We start from the raw sequence: 27,098 nt of genomic DNA on the forward strand, positions 1-27,098 counted from the left end.
TACGATAAAATTTTGTTAAATATGGCATCTCGGCTAATTTTAAAACCATGTTCCAATCGACACAGCAGAAACAGTCTTTTTTTAGACAAATGCAAGGCACGTATATAGAGAGATAGACATGTCCACATCTTTTAATATTAAAAAAAGCTTCTATTAGCTAATTTCATAACAAACACATTGAGCTAAGTTATTCTCAGCGGTTAAATAATATCAGGAAATGTGACAGGACATTTGTGGACCACTGTATTCCATCTACTTAGGTATTTTTTTAAAAAGAGAGAGAAATGAAGATTATGCATCTTGCATAATTCATGTTGAAACACTTTGTCAACACCCTTTACAAATGAAAAAATAATCAAAAATGCAACCCGAGTCCAGCCACATTTGACCAAATAAACAAACAACAAAAGTTTTCTTATTAATCAACAGATTTTATTTACAGAAAGAACAAAAGTGTGTATGTGGACTGTTGTCAAGTCATTTAGAAAGCAGGAAATCTTTCTCCCGTTTCCTTAGAAAGAAGGAATTTACAAACAGTGAATCGAGTACAGACTTTTAAACCTTAGACCAATCATGTAATTTCAAACAAAGCCTTCATTCAGCTCTTGCAGTTGGTTCCTGCAACAACACCCTGCCCCAAACCCTGTCCCACCCCGGAATCTCATCCTCCATCAAATACACAGCCCCTCTGCACCCCGTTTTTTTTTTTTTTTTTTTCCGAAAATAAAAGCTAGGAGGAGGGAATAGACCGTCGGCACACTGGCTTAGGCCCTGACGACACGGGAAAACAAGCGATAGAACGGTGGAGATTTAACAGTGCAATTAGTGCAGAGACGGCAAAAACACAACAACAACAACAAAAAAAACAAACAAAAAACAGAATGCTGATACCGAACAGAAGGAAAAAAAAAAAAAAAGTTTCCTTATATCCACCCCACCCCCTTCCCTCCCAAACTAAAACAAAAGGTTGACGATGCCCATCCTCTTTCACCATTCATTTCACTTGCCCATAGCCGCACAATGTAGTCAGCCTATGTTAGAATCTACAAACAGCAGTCACGAGAGTTAATGTAACAGAGAAAGGTTTTTGTCTCATATTCATTTAGTCAAACCATCGTATTATTGTTTTTTTGTGTGTGTGTGTGTGTGTGTGTGTGTTCAAGTCAGATGGAGGTTTTTTTTTTTTTCCTTTTTAAAACATATAAAAGCAAAGCTACAGGATTCTTTGTTTTCAGCTATGACTTTCTAACAGGGCTGAGTATGTGTGGTCAGATGAGAGGTTGTTTCTAAGCAAGGGATAACGAGCTGCTTTTCATAAACAAACAGCATTGGGAAAGGGAGAAAAAAAAAAAAGAAGAAGAAGAAGAACAGAGATTAAAAGAAAACATAAAACGTTACCCCCTCCCCCCCCCCAAACCCCCTCGCCTTCCCTCCCCAAAACTATGGGACAAACGCAGGACGACCAGTTTGTTTAAATGCGCTCATCTTCACAGCGGAGCCGTGTCGCAGCCTTGCTGATCAATGGAAAACAAAACGTCTCGTGAGTGGATCTACATCCTCTGCCCATGCATCTGAACAGTAGTGAATTAGGACAAAGACATTTTTTTTTTCCTTTTCTGTTTTTTTTTTTATCTTTTCCTTTTTTTTTTTTTTTTAAATCACCAATCATCTGCAGTTCTCTTTTTTTTCTCGACTTTAATATATTCTTTACCGTTTTGCACTATGATTACAGAATTGTTTGTTGTTGTTTTTTTTTTTCCCCTAAGACTGTGTCCTTTAAATGCAAATGAATAGATCTTGGCAGAACATGAGGAGTTGTGTTCACACTTGACTTCCACTTCTTTCTCTCTCTCTCTCTCTTTCCTGTGTTTTCCTCCTGTCTAAACCTCAATGTTGTTCCCAGCATAAAGCCTGGTCCATGTCCGAGCTGCAAAACACATACACACACAGACACACACACAGGAAGGGGAGGTAAATAAACACACACCACAAAATTACCAATATTTTCAGTTTGAAAGTGACATAATTTTGAGCTTGAATGTATTAGGGTGCCCACAAATATTATATCTATTTTAATCTGCTGGGGTATGTTGTGTCAGAAACCTCAGTTCTAATTAAACGCAGAAGGCCCATGATGTTGTTCTGCGTTCACAATTTTGTCATGAACACAGTCTAATGTTTTATCAGCAACCAAACTATTGCCTTAAATGGCACAGTCTGCGTTGTGAACTGTGCCCAAAATCCGTAAAGTTTCTGAAAATGACCTCAAAAAGCCCTCATACTATGACTCTAAATTCATTCGGTGAAACACATTACAATTATACACCAGTTTACTGTACTACCATAGCATTTCCTCACAGCCTGTTTTGGTATAAATAACACCGACTCGTTTTCCTCAAAACAAACAACCAAACAATAGACAAAAGCAGCAGAGATTCATGCAATGCTCAGAGGCATCCTGGATCTTCACGTCATCCTGAGAACTAGCAGAAATATGGGAAGCATATGCCTCAGATCAAATCCATAACCTCCTAATTGTAGATGATACTCAGACATGCTTTAGATGAAGAGCGGCTCGTGTGGACTAAATCTCTGAGGAATGTGGGACAGAATTTGAAAACGAATGAGCTCTTACGCAGGCTCTCATTTTGCTTTTTTTTGTTTTCCCCCCTAGAAAAGCGTTAATTTTACAAAATGCATGGCGAGGGGGGTGTGGCCAGACTTTTTTGTGTCACTCACCTGTTTCTATGGCTTGAGCTTCGTTGGTCTTCCACTGCTCTGCGACATCATTGGCTAGAGGATCATCTGGGTTGGGAGCGCTTAGTAATGCCTGGATTGAAAGCAGGACTGTGCGGATCTGCAAGGCTGGGGACCACTTATCTGAACAACAGACCACAGAGAGAGGTGGAGGAGGAGTAAAAGAGAGGGTAAGTGAAGCCGTTACATGAAGGGAACAGTTGTAGGCTGCTCTCTGTCTTCAGCAGAAGATGGAGTGAGGAAGGGAGAGTGAGTGCGAGAAACAGAGAAATAGAAAGAGAAAGAGAGAGAGAGACAGAGATATCTAACGGTACAAAGGTCTACTTCTCCTGTAAGGTCATAAGCGTAATCTGAGAATCTCTTGATCTTTTGAGGGATTAAAAAGCCAAATCCCTAGCAGCATTCTAACAGCCTTCACGTAACACAGAGGAGCCGGCAAATCACAACAATTCACAACAAACACACAGAGCCACGGGCATCACTGACTACCTCTGCGGTTCTTTCACTAAAATTCACTATTCTTATATCACTAATTAAACTAAAAATACTAAGGCGTACTACAGAATCTGCATCAACTTCAGATTGCTCTCGACGGAAGAGCATTTCTGACCAAATCATGAATACGCTTGGGAACCAGCGCCATAACAGCATACGTAAACACCACATCAAGTGCTGTGTCCAGGCTGGACACACCCCTTGAGAAGATGGTTAAGATCTCCCCAGAGAACATCACCTGTGATGTCAAAGTGTGACAACAGTGACTCAACACATTCATGTCAGCTGGAATACAAGCGCTAATCCATACCGACAACTATGATGTGCACCGGGGGTACGGTGTGAGGATCATATGTGTTTAGATGATGAACGTGCACCATGCGTCCAGTTCTTAAGACAAACGTGGAAAAAGCGACAACCCGCACAATTAAAACACCTTACCTTTCAAAATATCTAGACATATTCTTCCCAGCTTGTCCACATTGGGGTGATATATTTTGGTCATGAAGCGAACTTTAGGAGCTGCCATGGGGTATTCTTCGGGAAGAAAGAGTTCAAGTTTAAAAGTTCCTCCCTCGAACGGGGAGTCCTGAGGTCCGGCGATGACCACGTGGAAGTAGCGAGCGTTCCCTTCATCTGGTTCAGCTTTTATCCCGGGCACGGGTTCCGCCAACAAACGCTGTGTTTCCTACACACGTACACACAACAACAAACAACAAACAGAAATACAGAGACAGACAAAGAACACAATGAAATACAGACAAGGCACGTTGGAACAGTGCGGCCCCGCCAACACCCCCACGGGGGCATCTCTCATTAGAGATTCATGACTACAACTTTCTGATGAAACTAAACACCTACTCCACGCAGGCTGGCTCTGAGAATGTAACACTGTGAGGTACACAAATGTAAAACCATACATGGAGTTCAGTTCAGACAGGTGATGAGTTGAAAAGCTCTTCTATTTGTGCTACAATCACAGACATCAAACTGTACCTACGTTACAGCTCTGCATTCTAACAGGCGTCAGAACTGCTCCAATACCATGTGAGGATGAATAGTATCAAACCATAATCAGTCAATAAAGGAATTTTGGGGGGATATTTGAACAGGATATGAAGTCTCAGGGGCATACCTGCCTCACTGACATAAAAATGCCCTGCCTTACAAAAAAAACCCCTTCGTTTAAAAAAAAAAAAAAAGTTCTAACGGAACAAAAATAACACCCACAAAAAAACCATTAATTAAGCCTTTGTTGTTTTTGGTAGATTATTTGAGTAACAGAAACTGTGGTGCATTTTTAATCTTCATTCATGTTATAGAAACAGCCATCAATTTATTTTCGGTGGCATGCGTCTCGATAACGCTTTAAGTTTCCATTTGAGTGAAGCCTCTGTCCACCGGGGCTGAGGTAACCTTTAAGGTCCACGAGGGAAACGTACACCTGTCGCATGAATAATGAGCCCGTGGATTTGATATCACCTGTGGCTTGGACCGGTGAATCATCCAGGAGTCACATGGTTTGACTGACTTCTCTGTTGTGAACAGTGCCTATTTCTTACAAAATGTCTCCGTGCTTCTCTAAGACACATCTGTGTAGTGAACTAAAGCAAAAAAAACAAACAAAAAAAACACCTCACAAAATCCTAACCCAACAAAACAATCCTCACATGACAATGCAAATAAACTTGAAAATCAACAGTTTTTAGAAAGCAAAACTACCCACTGGCTGGTGAGTTCACTTTGGCACGGGTGTGGGCAGATTTGTGTTTAGCTGCCAACGAATGCAACATCTCCCTTCATGCAACCAAGCAAAATGTATTAAGACAATATCCGTGGTTTGAGATTTATCAGTTTTAACAACTCACCAGTGTATCCTAGGCATCCTTATATTCTGCTATTAATTGATGACTGTGCCATTCAAGTAATGATCCTTATTGTGGATTTCAATAGATAAAGTCGATTAATGAGTTTTTCTCCTGGTGAATTTTAGCAGCGGTACCTAAATTCATACCTACTGACATCTATCTCTTCATCCTAAATGTAACATCTTTACCAAAATACCTGAGATTGATAAATGTGTGTGCCTTTCCCAGGCATCATTATACCAATTGTGTGTACACGACCAAGTCTGCAACAACTGCTGCTGTTTGCATTTCCTTTGGCGTGTAGAACTGAGTCCCGAATTCCTGAAATGTTTCAGATAACCCACGGACAAAAACATGCAGAGAAAACACAGACAAGAAAGGGGCACCCATTCGCACGCTCAAGTACAAGGCTTTCGGGGAACTATTCCCAGGCCTGTATCTCTTACTCTTCATGTATCTCTCTCACACATTATAAAATAAAGTTAATCCATCTCGTGAATTCCATAACAAAAATCATGTCAAGATGAAATTCTTGAGAAACAACAGTGTACATAAAGATGATGGAGAAAAAATAAAATGCTTCTGGTTTCACAAAAAAAAAATATTAAGCACTAAGAAAATGTTATGAGCATTTTGTATTAATGGATGTATTGTTGGACGTCTTAATGTGACAATACAAATGTTCTATATGTTGTACTTCACTATATGTTGTACTTCATTGGTATGGCCTACTTAATATCAATTAGCTGTAAATACTTAATTGTTAACCATTTTCAGACAATCGTGGCAGAGTTCCTAAACCAAAGCGTCGTAAAAGCTAAACATTACAAAGTATTTTAAAAATCCAGTTCAGCAGGTTTATGTCACAGAATTGGTTATATTACGTAACAGCAAGCCGTTTTGGTGCTTAGGTCATTAATATATTTCCTCTGGATTCTACAGTCCAGATGATCAGGTCAGTTTTAACAACTCATCATTGTATCCTAGGAATTGAGGGTCATTTTCAAAACATCCGAAAACAACATGACGATTGTGAAACTGCGGGAAGACGTTTTTCCTATCATTTCGAAATGTTAGTAGGTGACTGAATGAATGGGTGTGATGAGCACGGTTACTGACATCCAGGAATGCTTTCATACGAACCAAAATTACAGATGATGCTACGCATACTGCATTAATTACGACAGCTAATGTTGTTTCGGACACAAGGTAGCTATGCATTGAGAAAAACAACAATAATTTGGCAGTTACGGGATAGATGATACTGCGATAGTATCACTGTAGTTTCTGTGATGCATATTATGTATATATAAATCAAATCCCATATTCATATACTTGATAGTTACAAATCTCTGTTCGCTGTATATTGTAGTTCCAAACTCAGAGTATAATCTTAATTTCATGGAGCTGACACCTCACTCTTGCGGCAGCAAACTACTTAGGCCTTGCACGATAAATATCTGCAGTGCCCCTCCAGGCGATGTTTCATGGGATGACGTGAAGTGGTAGAGTTCCAGAATGACAAAACTGACGTACGATAACATTTGTTTTAGATCGTTTAATGGGTTGGAGTAATTGTTGCTTCCCATTTTTAGCGGGCTAGCGAGCTAGCATTAGCTATCTGTCTCAGGACACAATCAATGAATGCTTACGACCAAGGTTAGCTAAGTAGCTAGCTAAGCTAGTCAGCCAACTTTCGTTTTCAGACATTAGACTGGGATATTTTTTGAGATCTCCGTGTTTTGTGTATTTTAAATGCTGATGAATGAATTGCCGGGTAATAGCTACACAGTCCGCCATCTTTCGCTTTCAATCCTGCATGGCTGTATTTTTAACCCACCCTTATTCGGATTCGGAACGAACACCGAAACGGAAGTAACACAGAGCAGTGGGCGCAAATGCTAACCTATTTGCTACCCTGTGTGTCATTTCAGTGATATATAAAATGGATAAAGGTAACCCCTACACCTAAGATCATGAAGAGAGGCTGCGCTGTTCTGTGTAGAACTATACCCGGTTACCTTGATGATCCTGCGGGGCAGTCCTGCCATCTTGTCTTTAATGCGGTTTTAGCTTTGACTCTCAATGCTTCTTCCTTCGTTTGCATTGACGGCGGAGACGCAGTGCAACACGCCTTCCGCCGCCCTGCGTCAGTGCTACAGATATCCCTAGAAACGTAAATCTCCATAGTTATAATGGGAAATGTAGTCTTATACATTCATGAGATTTACTTCTTGTTGTGTGATTCAAACTACAAGTTCCGAACATCCAATGCGCCACAGATTATACGCTTCTGTAGTCAATAAACTGCTTGACATTGCTTTAAAATTTCGTTTCCCTCAAATTAAGATGTTACACATTCTGTTCTTTCATCGCATGGAAAGAAGTACTGTTTTTTCAGTGCAGCGACAGTTAAACTATTTGCGGCTCAGAGAATGTCCTGACAATGTATTCTCTCCCCAGATGTATGCACATGACAACTGATGGGAAGTACACACTGGGCAAAACAGCAGTAGGCTATTACTGAAGACCTACGTTTTCAAGATTAAGGAGGACTTTTTTTTTTTTTTTTGCATGAATGCATGTCTTTTCTGTAAGATGCTGAGATAAGAAAATTGGATAATGTTAACTGGTTTTGCTCACACAAACGCATATTTCTTCATAAGAAGTATATAACATAGACATACAAACTTTAGATCCAAAAAGAGGCGTTCGGAAGTGGTTGGAAGAGTTTATGTAATATGCCATTTTTTAAAAAAATATTTTCAGGGAATGTGTGGTGCTGGAACTCTCTTGGTGATTAATTAAGAACACATTTAATAGGCTCACCTATGAAATTGCTGATATCAAGTAATGGCAGGACTGCAAAAGTATATGTTCTTTCTTCAAGGGGTTAGTTCACAACGTTTTACGATAAAGTATCACATTAAATGTGAATGGAAACATTGTCCTGAAGTATTTGTATTTCAGTATGTTTTCCATGTTGACATGAGCAGTTCATGAGACTATGCAAAACTTGGTGTCCTGTGGTCAGTGGATTTAGAAATTAGGTAAAATGAACCGTGTCACTGAAATTAGCGTTTATCTGTTAAAATCATCTTCAGACATACAAACTCCCACTCCTTCCTCTTCTCCTCATCCTTTTAGAAAGCTAATCATGAGGAAGCTAAAACATGATGACAATAGACCAGTTGTTCAGAGGGAATCTGATTGGGTTTCGGTTACCAGATTGGATCAAATCAACAGTACGTGTTGCTCAAAACTTTGTAGTAGGATTGGGATACCTTTGATTGAAAAAATCAGGATTGTCCTGATCCCAGCAGAAGGGTAGATTCAGGATGGATTTCAGGAACAAAATGTAATAAAACTTATAGTAAATCGGTTAAATAATACAGCATTTGTATCATGTAGTATATATACATTTCTTTATATTTTGTACTTGATTTGTTTAATCGTTACAGTGATAAAGTAGATTAAGTATACATTAGTCTACCTATTAAGCCTTTCAGTGCAGTAAGTAAATTAATAATAATAAAAAGGATTTTGTCCCCATAAAATAATCCCCCAAACAGATGTCAATATCAAACAAAGATTATATATTTAATTTTAGCCGCCACTTATCACTGCATATTAATTACAATGACGCAATCACCAGAGATGAACCAGTCAAAAGTAGATTCTAACATTTGCTAAATTAGTTTCTAACAGTTTCTGTCTCTTCAAATAAAAACACTTAAAGTAGCCCCACGCTGGCTGTTCTACCTGTTATTCTTTGCATAGCTAGTAGCCAAGATTTTGATATGTAGCCCCATTTAGAGCACTGGTAATCCAGATTTGGTAATCTTGAAGGCCCAGTTGTTCAAAAAGTTTAATCCGGATTTGGAAATCCCATGTTTTGCTATCCAGGATCAGGTAATCCGTCTTACTTTTGTGCCAGTTCTTCAAAGCAACATTGGATTAGATCACCCTGTTCCAGATACAAACTTTTCAAGGTTATCAAATCTGGGGCCCAGTTGTTCAAAAAATTTAATCTGGATCAGAATGATCCAGATTTGGAAATCCCATGTTTTGCTGTGGAGGATCAAGTAATCCATTTTACCTTTCTGCTGGCTTTGTGCTGATCACCCTGTTCCAGATACAGACTTTTCAAGATTACCAAACCCATATTACCAGTGCTCTAAATAGGACTACATATCACAATGCAGGCTACTAGCTATGTTAAGAACAACAGGTAGAATAGCCAGCGTGGGGTCACTTTAAGTGTTTTTATTTGAAGAGACAGAAAACAGCATAATCAAACAATAGAAATATCCCCTTCCCTTTTCAGTGTCTTAGTCAGACCCCTTATCTGACCCACAACAAATACTTAAAAATAAACAAATGAATTTTATTTATAAATACATTGTGGATATTTTGAAAACGTGTTTTAAATCATAAAAAGGCTAAATGTCCAGTAGTTAACAAAATAAAGAATGTTCAGAGTTCTGTGGAGTTCTTCATTTGTGGAGAGACCAGCTTGTTGAAGCTCTGCTCTTAAGAGGCAGATCTCAAGTCTGGCTTTGGTTTGCTGTAGTTGGTTAAGAGTGATCTGTTCCTCTGCCAGACGAATCTGTGCTTCTGCTCTTTTGTTTTCTCATTTATGAAGTAAGTTATAGGCATCATCATCTTTGTTAGGCAAAGATCACTTCCAGCCTCTACTCTGAGCTCCTTTGGCAATAACTACTGGCTCTACCACCTTCTTCCTCAGTAACAGGGCTGAGATCCAGAACAAATGTTTCCTCTGCATTAAGAGGAACTGGCTCGCTTTCTTTTACAATAATGGGGTCACCATCCCCTACAACACCTTGAATCCTGTGCAGAGCTTGTGAATTTTCACCTCCAATAATGTCAAGAACCACATCTGTGCAATCACCTTCCCTGAAGGGCTTGTTGCCTGCTTCAGCATGGTCCTTTGTTGCACTGGCCTTCAAATTCTTCCATCTAAATTTCACTTGCTCCATGGTCCTCTTCTGGCCAGACCCCATGGCATTCACATTTTGGGTGATTTGTTTCATTTGATTGCCCAGACCAAGCACAAGTTTTTTTGTTTGGGGAACATACCCAATACTATTGGGGTTATCGACTGCACTCATGTGCATATACAAGCACCTCATGAGAGGGAGTGGGAGTACACGGCATCAATATCCAACTTGTGGGCAACGCTGACGTCATCATTACAAACTGCGTCGTGAAGTGGCCTGGGTCTGTCCATGATCCTGAGGGAGAGCGCTCTATATAGAGTGCACCAAACCAACTGACCAGATGGCATAATATTAGGAGACGGTGCCTACCACTCCTACCATGGCTGATTACCCCTTTTCTTGCAGCAAACACACCTGAGCAGGCATGCTTCAACACTGCTCATTGCAAAACAAGATGTGCAATTTAGCGCTTAAATGGAGTTCTGAAGAGATGCTTTGCATGCCTTAACTACTTGTGAGTGCAACCACAGGGCGCGTGAAACATAATAATTGTTTGTATTGTCCAGCACAACATCACTGCCAGGCGCAATGTCCTTCTCTGTGATGACGTTTATGATGCACCTTAGCCTGTTGAAGACCCAGAGCAACCTCCAGTGTTCTCTCAGAATGAGGGACAGACTGGGCGTGCAATAAGGGATGTAATTGTCAGAAACTACTTTTGACTGGTTCATCTCTGATGACTGTGTCATTGTAATTAATATACAGTGATAAATGACAGTTAAAGTTAAATATATCATTTTTGTTTGTTGTTGACAGCTGTTTCGGGGGTTATTTTTTGGGGACAATATCCTTTTTTTTATTTTACTGTACTGAAAGGCTTAATAGGTAGCCTAATGTCTACTTTATCTACTTTATCACTGTAACGGTCAAACAAATCAAGTGCAACATATAAATAAATGTACATTATATACAAATATTGTACTATTTGACCGATTTTAAATTTTTATTACATTTTGTCCCTGAAATCCACCCTGAATCCACCCTTCTGCTGGGATCAGGATAATCCTGATTTTTTGGATTAAAGGTATCCTAATCCTACTAAAAAGTTTTGAGCAACACATACTGAAGATTTGATCCAGATCAAAACCAAAACTGGATTACATGATCTAATCCGATTTCAGAATTTTCTTTTGAACAACCCATTTTCAAGGTTTGATCCAATCCAAAATCCAATCAGATTACCTCTGAACAACTGGGCCAAAAAGTTTGTATCTGGATCAGGGTGATCCAGTCCATTGTTACTTTGAAAAACTGGCACAAAAGTAAGATTGATTACCTGAACCTGGATAGCAAAACATGGGATTTCCCAATCTGGGTCACTCTGATTCACATTAAACTTTTTGAACAACTGGGCCAATATGATCGGAATACTTTGCATCTAGTTTTGTAAGGCTCTTTTGTATTAGTAAGAGAGCTTATGAAATTAAATAGACAAAAAGACAAAAAAAAAAAAGTTTGTTGTGTAATTATTTGTTTCCAGAATTGAGATTCAGGTGTAGTTCATTGAAGCCCACCATGGCCTGGCAACAGCTGATGCAGAGGACATGGAAGCTCCTCCTCATTGTCTCATTTGTATATCCCTCTGTTTGGGGCAGAAAGGGGTGGGGGGGACCTGGTGGATAGATAGGTCTTGTTGCAGGACAGTGGCGGGGTAGAGAGCCAGACGGCCATCGAGTCTGAGACTCACACTCTGCTGAAGACTGACAGAAGAGGAAAGGACCAGCTGACGACAGGAATGCACTCTTTTACTCATCTTACCAGAGCAGGTAGGTTTATCATCACCCATTCCAACAGGCCAACTATATACTGAACTAAACCTTAACATTTATGTTAGTGTACATATACAAATATTTATGTGGCTGTTTATTCTGTGTATTTCTTCTTGTGTTGAAAATTCATCCAAATAGTATATGGTAATTTTTAAGTACTCGTGTGCAAGCCTAATAACCAAAAACACCCATAATTGAAGGCATGACATTCAGGAAAAAGGAACCTTCATTCCTAATCATGAAGACCCACTTGATATTTGATTTGACTTGTTTGCTTACTTTTAACCTACTGAATGGTTAAATTATGAGTGCATTTGTGTTCTTGATGGAAAAATTGATCGGTTAGTTAGCCACAATACTACATGACTAAAATGTAATTAACTTCAAACTACTAGGATTTTAATTTAATTAAATGGCCACCAAACCACTGAAAAATACTGTTAAATTACTACTGCAGTTCTACCAAATAAGCTACCAATTAAAATACTAATTGAACTAGAGTGGGACTATGCATACATTGTGAATAGGTTTCCAGGACTGATGTTAAGAGACTGCCCTGGAGTTATTGGGAAGAAATTATTTTCAAATGAATTTTTTAAAAACATGTACAGATTTGTCTGGGTTTTTTTTTTAACATTACAGGTATTTGTCTTTCTTTAGAGTGCAAACTGTCACTGAGTAGGTTGCACAAAAATCACACGAGCGATGAGACAAAGTATAAAAGTAATTGAAAAAAGAAGAATGAACATCACTGAGTAAGCCTGTTTTCGGACGTGCATACACGCATATCAAAATAATCTACATGATCCCTTGTGTGGAATTATCTAATACAGGGAACATTCAGCCCCATTAACGGTTATTCCAGGACCCCTTTATAAAAAAATTACAGCATTGATATTCTCTTCTTCATCAGTTAAATGAAAACTGGGACCCAGCATTAAAAAAAAACGAACAAAAAAAATAATGCGTCAGAAACACATGCATATGTTGCTCTTGGGGGTCTTATCTCACATATGTCTGAGTCTGAATTCAAATCCTTAATACTGAGTAATGTTAAGCATCCTGACCTCTTTTCCTAATGCCAACCCTTCAATCATCTTCCCATGGTCTTCAGTGTGGTCCTTCATCTTCTACTGACTCACTGCTTGCTCCACTAAAAAGTCTCACGTCCACGCAGCCTACCGTGACCCACCTCATCCCTTTCCAAATATGCCTTTGTTCCAGCACATAGGAGCAGATGAACCAAAGCCTAATCTTTTGCCTTCTCCCAGTGCACACAATGAACAGACAATACCAGCTGAATTAAAAGGACTATTGCTTTCACTGAGCACTTGATATGAACGGCTGAATCCGTCCTGACAGGGCTAAACCATACTTCCTAACACGGTCATATGGCTTTTCAGCCAGTTAAGGGCCTTGAGACCTCGGTTTTTATATCCAGACATTCCTAGTTAAAGCTGCTAACTGCATGCTTGCATGGGTTCGGAGTAAAATGACAAAGGTAAAAACTAACATGGGATAGCTGTAGCACTGAAATTTCAAAAATCAGTTAAAAATGATTTATGAACTGATGGTCTGTTCGCAGGAGGCATAAATGAAGTGATTTTGGATATGAATGGCAGATATACACCAAAATAATTTCAGTAAAGCTCGAGCAAATGTAAATGTTACAACTAACCTCTTGTTGTTTTTTGTTTGTTTGTTTGTTTTGCCTAGCCCCCTATTCATGTTTTGTGCTCTTAGCTGTTTTTGAAAATTTGCCTTTACAGTGGTCACTTGATATGTTCAAAAAGTAGATTAATAATATTAACAATTATTATTATTATTATTATTGTTGTGGTTGTTGTTTTTGTTTTCTTGTTGTTATTATTATTAGTTGCAGTAGTCGTAGTAATTTGTTTCTTTGTTTATCTTTATTAATGAATAATTAAGTATAGAGTGACCAGTATCATACTTTACACAAAGATTATCCCATCAGTGAGCTTTAATGTTTGTACAAACATTTCCCTCACCACTTGGTGGAAAAACTGAGTCTGTTAATTCCCCTGGTCACATACTCCCACAATGTTCTGACTGGCTAGCTTTCCTTGAACTTGAACTTGCTACTTCTACAAAGCGTTCTACAAAGGTTTCCTGTTTAAATTATGTGTAGGGGTCATTTAACTATGAATTTCCCATGGTTAGTAAGGTTACTCTTCTCATATTCCACTGAGTGTTTGATGTAACATAGCTTGTGTTTTTTTCTTTTTCAAAATGCTTTGAGGATTTGAGAATATCTGGCTGGTTCATGAATGCAAAATTTGACTATGACTTTGTACTTTGCTTCCCCACCTTCAGCTGAGGCTGTGTTTTGGAACCCTTCTAGACAGCTGTCCTGTCTCATGGGACTGCTCATTTGTTTGGGACTCGTCACTCCCTTCCATGTTGCTCCTGCAATGTCTGGTCTCCGCTCTGCCTTCTCTGCTACACGCAGCAGAAGTGTACTCGGCGGCTCCCAGCGAGCTGTGACATTTGATCGTCTCCTAGTCAACGTGGGCGGGGACTTCAACCCAGACACAGGTCGGTTTCGATGTCGCTTAGCAGGTGCTTATTATTTCTCCTTTACAGTGGGCAAATTCCCTAAGAAGCTCCTGTCTGTTATGTTGGTGAAAAATGGGCAGGAAGTACAAGCAATGGCTTATGATGGACACAGGAAACCTGGCCGTAAAGTTCAGAGCCAGAGCGTGATGTTAACTCTAAAGCCCATGGATACAGTTTGGCTGCTACTGCAGCAAAGCCCAGATTATGCCCTTTACAGCAATGTGGGACCTTACATTACATTCACGGGCTATTTGGTATATCCGGACTCGTCATCCTCTATGAGTTATCTCAACAACCACCTGCCCCAACCAGGGTTCCTTCATCCCGATTGCCCACCACCTACGGATCCATGGTATAGCTTGACAAGAGAAAAAGCTTTTGAAGAACCTAGGTCAGCTTTCTCAGTAGCAAGAACGACCTCTGTGCTGGGAGAAAGCGGAGGGTATCGTGAAAAGGAGGCATTGACTTTTGACGTGGAATATGTCAATATTGGTGGGCACTTTAACAAGACGTCAGGTCACTTCACGTGTCACTTCCCCGGGTCGTATTTCTTTGCCTTCACAGTTGGGAGGCACCCGCATAGGGCAGTATCGGTGAAGTTAATGACTGGCCGTGGTGAGGTGCAAGCTATGGTGTTTGATGAAGACACATCAAGGCATAGAGAAATGCAGAGTCAGAGTCTTCTACTGTCACTGAGGAAGGGAGACACCGTCTGGCTCTACAGTCAACAGGACCAACGCTATGCTGTGTATAGCAATCAGGGACGTTACACTACCTTTTCCGGCTTCTTGGTCTACCCTGACTGGGAGTCTTCAATCCTGGATAGAACTTACAACTGACCTAACATTTGAACTGGCTGGTTTTATATCTAGTCTCGTGTACCCTTTGTATCCTAGTGCCGACTAACACAATGGAACTATGTTTACTCATACATTTTCTGATTTCTGAAAAAGGAATTGTCAGAATGACTAATGTTTTCTAAACGCAAACAAAGCAGGGACTGAACTATCAGAATGTGATAAATTCTGACACAGCAGATAGAAAACCTTTTGTATTAGTCTGTGCAATGCGTAAGTAATCGCAGCATGAACTGACGTATTTGCATAATAATATGCTATTTTATTCCAAAGTTGAATGGCGTGCGAAGTGTGTTGAAACGCCAAGTCTTTAAAAATCAAATTTGTTACATTTGACAGAATGACATTTCATTCAGCATTTTCAGACAAACACCCATGTTGACTTGAGGTTGACCATTTATTATTACACAGTACCATTCCTCAGATCTATCACTTACCTTTCAGTGTGAAAAATGTGTATATATTGTACAATTTTATGTGTTTTCTGTAGTTAGCATTAATATCATGTATACCAGAGAGCAAAGTTCTAGAACTACTATCCCACAGTTGTTGAAGGCTGTTTGTGTTTTGTTGTCATGAGTGATAAACCCATTACAATTAAATATTTTAATTTGTTTGATTTCATGTAGATGTGCGAAGCTATCCTGTTTTAGACAATATAAGTGTGACTGAAGGAGTATTAATGCTAATACATAACCTCATTATGTTCTCATATCCCGGTACCTTCAAGGAGAGATCATTATACATTGTCTAGCTTTTGTTATTGTGTAACTTTACACATAAATATTAAATCATGTGATTGTATTCACACCTTCTTATCATCTGTCCAGTTCTCTCTTTGTTGTAATTAACAATACAGGGTAGTCATCACACTGCAGATTTCTGTTAAGCAAGGGCCATGTGGTAAATGGTGCTGATATCATATGGCAATGATGATACCACGTGACAAAGGTGTTGCCAAGTGATAATGGTGACACCACACCACAATGCTCTTTTTATCTCTATAGTTTTAACAATTTTCCCAAGTCCAGCAATAAAGAAACTGAAAACACTCCAGTACAAAAACAAATGATTTAATGTAACATCAGTGTGTTAAGCTACAGTACTGTGTAAACAAGAGTAATTGATCTAGTGCAACAAAACATATTTTAGGACATTTTATCTAATCTCTTAAAACACAAATATTGACGGCTTACTTATTTTAAGTATGTGACAAAATTTGCTTCACACAAATATTTCATAAATACCTTACATAACATAAATAACACAAAATCTCACTTATTTACTATCTAGCTATCTGTCTAACAGAAATGTCACCTTTACCTTTGATTATAGCCAAAGTTGAATATCACACAGTGGGCATCTGATGATATTTACATTCCAATGTGTGATGTCCATCAGCAAGCAGGATATCAGTGTAAAATGCAGAGTAGTTTTCAGCTTTGTCTCTGAAGCTGTAAACTCTTACACCACTGTTAGAGAGCCTTTTATAATTGACAGATTGTCACTCTGCAGGCTCAGCTGTTCAAATGATCTGTGATGCAAAGGATTTTCAAAGATTTCTGTGACCTACAAAAAATATATATATATATATATAAAACATAAAGATTTTTGAACACATACATTCAAAATATTTTGGACTATCAAAGAGGGCTCATGAATCATGAATAAAAAGATGAAATTCTGAATTACATAAAATATTGCAATGAAAGCTCACCTGTGAATCAGTCATGGAACTCTGACGGGATAACCTTGATAATGCTTGACGATGATGATTTTTCTCAAGTTTTCTAACAGCCTTGGTCTCTGTGTCAATGTATGACACAAAATGGATCAGGGTATAAATTCTATGAAAACAAATAATGGGAATAAAAGAGGGTTAAGAGACACAAATAAAGAGATTTACATTACAGATACTGCAGTGCAGTGCCTCACAATGACATCAAGGAATTTGTGCATCATTAGCAAAAAGACATTTATCTGTGATATGTATTACACCAATTGTGTAAGATTAAGAACTTAGTGAGAAAAGATGACCTTACGTGCTTACCTGTGGTACAACATTGCAAGAAACTGCACTACCAGTAGTGTGGCAAATCCCAGCAGAAACATCAATCCTATTGGATCAATGGAAATGATCTCTCCTCTCACTATTGTCCCATTCGCATACATTTTTGGAATTGGTATGGTCACTGCTTTACCAATGGCTTGGAGAAAGAAGGTTGCCACCAACCACAACGCATTACAGATGAAAAAAGAGAATGTCACCTACAAATGGAAATAAGGATAGAGTGAGTTAAGAACAGGGACATCCCTGGATGAAAGTTCTCACCACAGCTTTATTAAGAACATTACAGGGATGGGACTGTTTTTTTTTTTCAACATCGTAAATGTCATGACTTGCATGATATAAATATATATATATATATATATATATATATATATATATATATATATATTATTATATTATATTACACTTTTATATTATACATTGCTAAACTGGCTCATTGTGATGGATTATAGATATGTAATTGATTTTAGGGTAGCATTCCTGAAATTTCTGTACACTCTCTTATGAAACCCGTCCCCATATAGCAATTTAAATGTTTTAAGGAACCTAAAAAGTTACAAAACCAAGCAAACCTTATCTCTGAGGCCTTGTAGATCTTCTGCAATTTTTCTCTGTTGTTCCTTATCCTCTGCCAAAGGTTCCAAATACTTTTTCTGAAGCTCTCGCCAAAACTCAGTCTCTTCCTGGAAAACAGTGAAAAAGACTCTTAGGTACTGTTTTCTTGAATCATTCCATTTAAGGGTATTATACAAATATATTTAACCAGCTAAATGCAGAAAATAAAAAATTGAATTTGAATTTTTACCTCAGACAGGGTGTCCTCATACAATGAGAATTCATTAGATTTCGTTTGTAGACGTGCAACCCAGCCTTTTGACAAAGAAACATCTTAGTAATGATCAATTTGCATTATATAAAATATCATTAAGATTGTCAGAAAAAACATGGAAAACAACTTTTATATGTTCTAATGTATAATTATAGCTTCAAGGTGATGCTCGTTTGATAAAATATAAACTTTTATAGTACTCACTTTCTTGCGACCTTTTGATTAATTCAGATTCCTTTGAACTGAAAAATGGAAATATGAACATACAAATAAATAAATTTAAAGACTGAGCTTTTCCTCAAATTATCTCAATGTAGATTAGAGTTACAGCATTTATCAGAGATATATGGATTCTATGGAGACATATTGAAACAGTAAGCAAAACTGTGACTAAACGCAATGACGTTTAAGGATGTCTATCTCAACAATGGGTGTGTACTTTATCAAGAATTGTTCTGATAATGAAGGTGTGCTAGATGATATGGGCATGTTAGGTGAATGAGTCACAACTTTTTTTGAGAAAACAGTTCTGAACAAAGAATAAAATTACCTTTCATCATTTTGAGATTCAATATTAACTGTAATATCTGTTTCCTCTGTCTTGGTCATGGTTTCCACTTCAGGTTCGCGCTCATTCACAGGTTCAGCTGTGTTCCAGCAAGGACAGGCACAACATTTGACCTGCATCAGTCGCTTCTTAATGACATCAGCTGTCTGAGCCTTGGCCTGTCCACCACTCTCACGGGTTCCCCATGTAACATTGTTCATGTTGACAATGGAGTAAATGGTCAGCAACAGGTATCCGCTGGGAATGCAGAGGAAGTACAAAAAGCCGTAGATGATGAGAGAGAACTCCTGGGGGTGAAAGGCTGCCGTGGCGATATACATAAAAACCATGGTGATGAGGAAGAGACCAGCAGGAGTGAAAAATGTTTCCTGCCTCACCATATCCCCTGAAAAGAGTAATAACATCACATATCAGTGTCTGTATTTACTGATAACTTTATACAAAAACTGTGTACATTTTGTGTACACTGCTGGGCAGGATTGGCTGTTATGAAAGCAATCATTTTCAAAACCAAGCCGAGAATAGAGAAAACATTTACCTATGATGGACAAAATGGTGGCCGTCATGAGAAACGCATACAATATGCTCAGTACAGCGGCTATTTTTATCTGTATGTCCCCTTTCAGCTTGAAGCACAGACCCAAGTAAATAATCGGGGGTAACGTGGCCAGAAGAAGGGAATTGTTTGGCTCAATATCAAAAATGAAAGTGAAGCTTCCTGGAAGAGAATCAACACAGCAAAAACATACCAAATCAACAATGTGTTATTCCAAGCATGCATTAGTACAAGCACACAATATCTAAGAACAATGAGTTTATGGATCCTGGAATGAATTTAAAGAGCAAAAAGAATTTAACCATTAAACACCTATGGCAGGGGGAAACCAGATCATTTTTCCTCATATATCACTTACAAAATGAATCTTGTATTGTTCAATGAACTCTATCATTAAGAAAAACACCCGTAAGCATGCTGTAAGTGGATTCCAACACTTTCAGTTGTTTAAAACAGAACTTGTTTTTGCCCCATTAATTTCTACCTGCTATCATGAGGCAGATGGTGGCAGGGCCCAGGATTGAAGCTCCTGTGGCAACAATCTGATAAAGGATGTAAGGTTTGGATATAGAGCTGTTACGCTGGCAGGTCAGGTCTCCGGAGCCCAACAGGTCAATGGTGTTGGCCAAGGTGGAGGGACCCCAGCGCCTCCTTTGGTTGTAAAATTCCTTGAACTCCTCCGGGGCATTGGTGTAGGCATCAGCAGCTGCGTTATACTCCACCCTCCAGCCCTGTTGTAGTAGCAGTGTACATAGCCAACGGTCCTCACCTGTTGGGTGGAGTCAATGAAAGAGTTAGCTCTTCAGATGACGTGCTTTTGAACTCAACTCAAAGTCAAGATTATTTAGGCAGAGCTATTGACCCCTTGTGTGTTTGGACATTCAAGGAATGTCTTTGCATTGTAATGGATGTAGGTATAGATGAGGCCATATCTTGATGTTCTTCATAATTTCTTTCAAGCAATATTGCAAAATATCATACTATTGTTTTGGCTTTTTAGATGAGTAAGAGTAAGACTCCCAAGAGATACAAATGAAATTCTGAAGAAAACAACTTAAAGGCATACCCTGATCATACTGTACGTAGTGGCTGGCTTCAGTGGCCTTGGTGGTGTATCTTTTCATGACGTTGTCATCCATGAGAGCAGCCCCTCTGAAAAGACTGAAACAGCCAGGACTGCAAAGGACAGATCCAAACACATGCTCTGCTGTCTTCTGCATCCAGTGGCCAACAGCATACTCAAACTTCTGATACCACACCATTGGCCCTGTAAACACATAGATACTGTGTCACAACTCGCATGGACATAAGTTAGATCAGTTGTGATTCAAATGAAACTCTTACATTCATTAGTAATATGTGGTTGACTGTGATATTTTCTAATGTGCCCAGATGGGACCACCAACCTGTGCCTGTAGGGTGAATTCGTCCACAAACTGCACCAACCTCTGGATACAGTTTAAGACGATCAATCAGGAGCATCAAAGCAGAGGGCTGGAAATCTGTATCCCCATCCAGGGCCAGGATGTAAGTGTTCTCTTTCTCTTTCTATGGATAATTTAGAGACACGGTCAGTCTGCGTTGATGGTCTTCACGGAAGTCAACAAGGGGACACAGGTGAACTGTACTCAGTGATATATTACACAATGGGATGTAAGGTACTCAGCCCCTTACCTGCAGAGCTGCCTTAAGTCTACTCTCATTTCCACCTCTTGCAAACATCTTGAAGTATTTTGAGTTGAGTCTCCAGCCAAGTAGGTAATACAGGTACATTATCTGTGAAAAGGGATTAAATCAAATAAAGGTATGCAGGCAACTACATATTTTCTAAGATTAAGCAAACATAATATTAAAGAAGAAAAAGACTTATTGCTTGACAGTAACTATATTAGCTTTAATTCTTAACACAGTCATGCAAACAACCAATCTGCCAATCCAATTTGCCAAGCCAATTTGATTTTTCTGGAACGTCTTTGGAGATGTTCAACCACTTCGAAACTCTTACCTGAGACCATCTCTTCTTGTGACGGATCAGCTGTTTGTCTTTGAAGTGAACCATCAGCACGTTGCCTTTAGGGAGAGTGTATTCCAGTCTGCCTCCATAGGGGGTCCGTAGGATCTTCTGATTGGGAAGAGGTGGACGTTTCTTGAAGACACATGGATCCTCTTCACTGAAAATACTAACATTCAAAGAGGTATAATTATTAAAACATCAAATACAGTTAAGATGACTGAACCAAATTTACCCGAGCATTTGGTGGAGAAAAAGCATGGTCAGAGGTTTTAGCCAAAATTACAGACATTTTATATGTGCATCATTTAAATCAGACCAAAAGAAGCCAGTACAGATTGCATAATGCTTACGTGTAGACTTCTCTGATGACTTCCACCAGTGTCTCAGCATACTCATTAGCATGCCTCTCTTTACTGCCCTTTACATCTTTGAAGGCATCATCAAAGTAGATATGAAATTCAAAGATGGCATCACTGCCTGTTGTTGTCTTTGGCCTGTATTTGTCCAACCTGGTGAAAAGAGTCAAAAGAGCAATTTAATTCAATGGAAATGAGTACAGACACACATAAAGAAAGGAATATATTATATAATAATATTATATATATATATATATATATATATATATATATATATATCAAGAGAGAGAAAGAGAGAAAGACAGATAGACAGATGCAAAGTACCTGAACATTGAAATGATCATTTTCATCATTTCGTCATAAGTCTCATGCCACATTGTTGCACACAGATACACTGTTACAGGCTCTTTGGACCTGCTGAAGGGGAAAAAATGGAGATTTGAATCCTTGTTCAAAATATATCCTTCCAACCTACATGAATATCAGTCTAACAATTACCAAAGTACTGACCGTCTTTCTTTAATCCTCTTTCTGATTTCAAACCGAGTGTTGAGCAGCATGGACTGTTCCAGAAATGCACCCTCATACATTCGTCGAACAAACAGATCTTGGGTTCTCTGGATACGCTTGATTCGAAGGAACCAGATGTACAATGTACTAAATATGAGTCCCAGCCACCAGCAGAGGGCCAAGCCGCCCAGAAAAGTCAATCCAGTCAAGTTCATGTCAGCCACGATTTGTCGGTTGCACAGTGTTCGGGTGACGTCCTTCATCAAACCCTCAAACCAGGTGATGTTGGATTGTTGATACTCAGATAGTTGAAGGCTGTCACAGTAGCGTATGTCTGATTCAGGATCAGCTGCACTATTGGAATAGATGCTTACTGGAACCAGGAAAACAGCTAAAATAGCCAGAGAGGCCAGATAAATGGGTACAACAAAGCTACGACGCAAGGCGTGTATCTTACAGGCCACCACCACGAACCAGTGGCACATGGCAGAGGAAATAATCTGGACGACAACCAAGCCAATGATGGTGTCACTCACGCCTGAGGGGAGAGATGATATAGTATACCAGTCATAGCCATACAGTGGCACGTAGGCTCCAACCACAATTCCTGTGATGAGGATTCTGACCATGCTTGACAGGATGCAGACCATATTGCGTGATTCTGCAATGTCCTTAGAGATGTCGTTCAGGAAGCCAACGTTGAAAAGGGTGCTGTAGTTCTCCCACCAGTTTAAAGAGACAAAGAACGTGCCCAGTATGGCTAGCGCCACAGCTGTAACCACCTCTGAGGTGCTATTCTCCACCAGGAGGAAACTGAGTATGAACAAAACGTAACCGAGAATAATGAGGACAATGGCGATGATAGGGAGCATTATAAATCTCGTTCTCTCCTTGGCGAGGCAGTCAGCTGCCACTTGCAGCACAGCAGAGAGTAAGCTCACACTGTTTAGGAGCATTATGTTGGTGATAATATCAAAATGTGGCATGGCAACAACTGTGAGAAGAACAGCTCCCATGGCGACCAGGAACTCCATGCATAAGACCTGTGGGTGAAAGATAAAATGAATGAATACATTTGAATATGCTCCTTGAAAAGATAGAAACTAAATTCATCAACCTTCTGAAGAATACTTTTCTCTAAAAAGCAGTCTTGATTGTGAGGAGAATTCCAGCACATTAAGTTCTTCTAAACAATACTTGCTGTGAAGTTTAAAAATATTTCATAGGACTGGATTTGGTAATATATCCTTGCAAAGAAATACAACTAAAAACATGTGATGATGAATAGTTTGTATTAATTTTATGATTATGTAGAATTTTTTCCTGGTAACCAACACAGTATACTGTGTATACATCATTCCGTACACATCATTTTTTTATCATGTCAGATAAAATGTCAGTCTTAATCTCACAATGCCTCAAGTACAATGAACACTTGAGACAATTAATTTTCAATTAATTTTCATTTTTATAAGGTAAATTACATTTCATTTTATTCTTGCACTACGACTTTCACTGTTTTACTTCTCTGTAAATATAAAGACTTTGCTGTTTCCAACCACCGAAGAGAGTGTAGATAATCTTAACTCTTAAATAACTGCCAAATTAAGAATAACTTTAAACAAAACTGCTAAATAACTTACATTCTTAGGTTTGTGTTTAAATCATTCAAAAGGAGGAAAAGTAATAGTGTATCTCTTAACCGCACCTTTGCCCCTACCAAACAATTCAAACGTTCGCTTAAGGGTCATTTAACCTTCTAAGAACTGTACCACTGAAACATCAGAAAATATCTGAACTTCTGTTACTGTGTTATAATTAAACTCACCCATAGCACAGTCTTCATACTTGGTATTACTGAACTCTTGAAGATGAACTTCCAGAGGCTCTTAATCAGGAGTAAAACACTCGGTCCAACCAAAGTACAACCAATGCTAAGGAGAGCACTGGGTTTTTGACCCGTTGGTACGGTAATGGTGGCATTGTTTCCCAGTGTCACCAAAAGCAGAAATGATGACTGAATCAACATAAAGAATCACATTAACAGGTAAGTTCAGTTCAGCCCGAGTCATTTCCACAACATATTTAGATTAATTTTTCCATACCACTAAAAAAACAACATTCGATAATGTAGATTTTATATGTATGTGTATCGTAGCTTATTATTCATATTATTAACAATTCATAAGATATTAAGAAGATATAGGGAGCTTACCTTACTCAGAAGTGATAGCACAAACACAACTAAACCCACAAAGGCCCCACAGCACCACTGCACACACTGGAGTCTCTTTCTAGGTTTCTGCTCATCCTGAATGACTGGGACTTCTCTACAGGCATCCCATGACCTCCTATTCACCACAAAATTCAACATTCAATTTTGTTTCTTCTAAAAACATAAACGAATAATCCAAATGCAACTCAAAATTTTGCTCAGTGCACATCTAGATGAAATGTTACTTATTAGTCAGTTAAAGATTCAGATCAATTAAATAACCCAGTTCTAACAGAAAAATTGAATTGACTAAATCCTGTTGGTTTTAATTGTTTGTTTGTTTCTTTGTTTGTTTTTGTTTTGGTTATTATAGCAGCGTAAATCCTTCCAGTAGAAAATGATGTAGTCCAGTAAATAATCCTCTTTTCATATTACCCAAATCTGCTGTCTTCCTGCTCCTCATGCATTCTGATGATCTATACTACTTCCACAGGTTGCGTCTGTTTTAAACCACAAAAGTGGGACGCACCTTTTCAAAGAGGAGGAGAAAAGCTTATGTCACAAACATAACGCATGATGAGTTGTGAGTTGTATGTAAACTTTCACCACTCCCTTACTTCCCATCAGCGATGAAATATGACATGAAATAATATTGTTTATATTGGGTTTGCTCCATAATTTATCACATTAATCAGATTTTGTCACGTGTGACAAAATATTCAAGTCACACAATTATATCAGCTGACATAACTGAAAGTTTAAGCAACACAAAAAATACATATATTCACAACTTCAGTCAATTCAACAGATGTCTATCAATAAATAACACTGTATGAGAGGAGGGAATCCTTGAGGATGAAGTCATATTTAGGGGGTCACAAAAAGAGGACTTAAAAAGAGGGAAAAGGGTAGATATATAGCCATTCACTCAGACCTTAGATCTGAGCTGTTTATCAGTTTGCCTCAGACTTCAGAACACTTGTATTTGTTAGGTAGCCAACTTAATAAACATCTTAACCTCCCTTAACTGTGTGCCCAGTGGCCAGAAGATGGCAGCATTTGGAACAACTTAACACAAAAAGCTGAACAAATAAATGGGTACTGGAAACAGTCCAGAGTAATGGAGCTGTTGCTATATATGTGTGTGTGTGGGTGTGGGTGTGTGCGTGTGTGTGTGGGTGTGTGCGCGCGCGTGTGTGTGTGTGTGTGTGTGTGTGTGTGTGTGTGTGTGTGTGTATGTATGTATGTATGTATGTATGTATGTATATATGTGTATAAATATATTTAAAAAACCCATTACCTTAAGCAAATTCGCATGGTTTGAGGGAGGAGTTGAAATATGACACGAACAATTTATGTCATGGCTGCACGCACATGGACGTGCGTTTGCTTGGGATTTCTTACGTCTGATAAAATGGAATTTTCCAAGTCCTCCCCATTCAAGACACGCATAAGACGCTTAATTACGTAACAGATAACAGTTATCAACTGCTAGTTCTGTGACTCAGCCTTAGAAATCTAATGGCTTTTAACAGTGCTGCTAGACAAATGGCAATGTCAAAGCATTGTTAGACTAATAATTACCAGACAACGTTTGTTTAACTGTTGTAGCTATTAAAAAACATTCCCCAATGATAATTTGTCTGGGAACACTGTTTGCTTTTTTACTAGATTTGCTCGACCATATCATCTGACTGCTTGTGTTTTAAGAAGAAGTTATTAACATTTGCACGTAGACAGTTACAGCTAAAGCATGGTCAAAACAGATCAGCCAAAGCTCGGCTTCTGGACTGCTTAGCAACATCTCAACACCATGCTGGACAATATATTGCTTGAAGCAATATTTTTATTTCGATCCATTTTTCAAGAGATTTACGTGCCAAAAAATTATAATGCATGAAAAAATTACCATTGGCGATGCATGTCCATGTCTACTTTGAATTGCCTGAAAACCCTGAACATAATGGTACTTCTTATAGAGGACTTGTTACAAATTTAATGGTTTAATTGCAGTGACATTTAAATGTTCTCTCTCTCTCTCTCTTTCAAACAACTGCGCTCGATCTGAGGAAGGCATTCACCATGGCTCTAGAGTTGCATGCACCAAGGCAGCTAAAAGCATGTAGGACTGGAAGAAGTCAGTGCAGAGAGGAAATGTGATCTCTCCTAGACAAGCTTGATGAACAAACATTGGTATATTGATCATCATTGTGCAGATCCATATTTTCTAGCATATATGTTTCCTGCTTACATTTATATTGTTTGCTAATTCAGTTTTAATAGGATTTGTTCTTCTGTTTTCCAGACCTCACCACTCACAGTACCCAAATGCTCTCATAGGGACATCCCTGGCATAGATATGACGGTTTTATTGTACTTAATAAAATTTATGGATTGATTTCAGTATTAGATAAGATGTAAATCCACATTTTCTCTGAAAACGCAGTTGGTAGATTTACAGTTTGACATTTCAGAGAGAGCAGCGAAATGAAGTTACAAGGAAATGTCACTGTTTTAGTTTTGGCCTACTTATAAAGTTGAATGTTCCATTGTTCATAACAGCGATAAAGTATTGATTTGGGATCTGCGTTTGACAATCCCAATGAATACGTTTAGCACAAAGTAGATACTC

The 27,098-nt window shown here is 38.7% G+C and overlaps 3 protein-coding genes across 3 annotated transcripts; 1 reads left to right on the forward strand and 2 right to left on the reverse strand.

Annotated features, from left to right (window-relative positions):
• Positions 1-1,141: 1,141 nt before the first annotated feature.
• On the reverse strand, positions 1,142-7,226 carry ube2na (ubiquitin-conjugating enzyme E2Na). Its single transcript, XM_030790291.1, has 4 exons — positions 7,142-7,226; positions 3,694-3,940; positions 2,740-2,880; positions 1,142-1,927 (listed from the first exon to the last, which is right to left on the reverse strand). Exons 1-4 carry the CDS (start codon positions 7,169-7,171, stop codon positions 1,881-1,883), a joined length of 465 nt encoding a protein of 154 aa, XP_030646151.1. The 5' UTR covers positions 7,172-7,226; the 3' UTR covers positions 1,142-1,880.
• Positions 7,227-14,158: 6,932 nt separating this feature from the next.
• On the reverse strand, positions 14,159-26,395 carry LOC115826699 (chitin synthase chs-2-like). The gene is made up of 18 exons (XM_030790583.1): positions 26,376-26,395; positions 24,467-24,602; positions 24,080-24,268; positions 22,252-23,294; positions 22,066-22,155; positions 21,736-21,894; positions 21,377-21,551; positions 21,046-21,147; positions 20,778-20,919; positions 20,438-20,638; positions 19,856-20,140; positions 19,354-19,533; positions 18,922-19,200; positions 18,224-18,288; positions 17,991-18,101; positions 17,398-17,615; positions 17,124-17,194; positions 14,159-14,286 (listed from the first exon to the last, which is right to left on the reverse strand). Exons 1-18 carry the CDS (start codon positions 26,393-26,395, stop codon positions 14,159-14,161), a joined length of 3,594 nt encoding a protein of 1,197 aa, XP_030646443.1.
• On the forward strand, positions 14,292-15,329 carry c1qtnf13 (C1q and TNF related 13; the record flags this gene model as incomplete). Its single annotated transcript, XM_030790404.1, has 1 exon — positions 14,292-15,329. A coding segment is annotated over one exon (1,038 nt), but the record flags the coding sequence as incomplete, so codon positions are not given.
• Positions 26,396-27,098: the final 703 nt, after the last annotated feature.

Source organism: Chanos chanos, chromosome 13 (genome assembly GCF_902362185.1).
Source record: "Chanos chanos chromosome 13, fChaCha1.1, whole genome shotgun sequence".
Classification (NCBI taxonomy): Eukaryota; Metazoa; Chordata; class Actinopteri; order Gonorynchiformes; family Chanidae; genus Chanos; species Chanos chanos.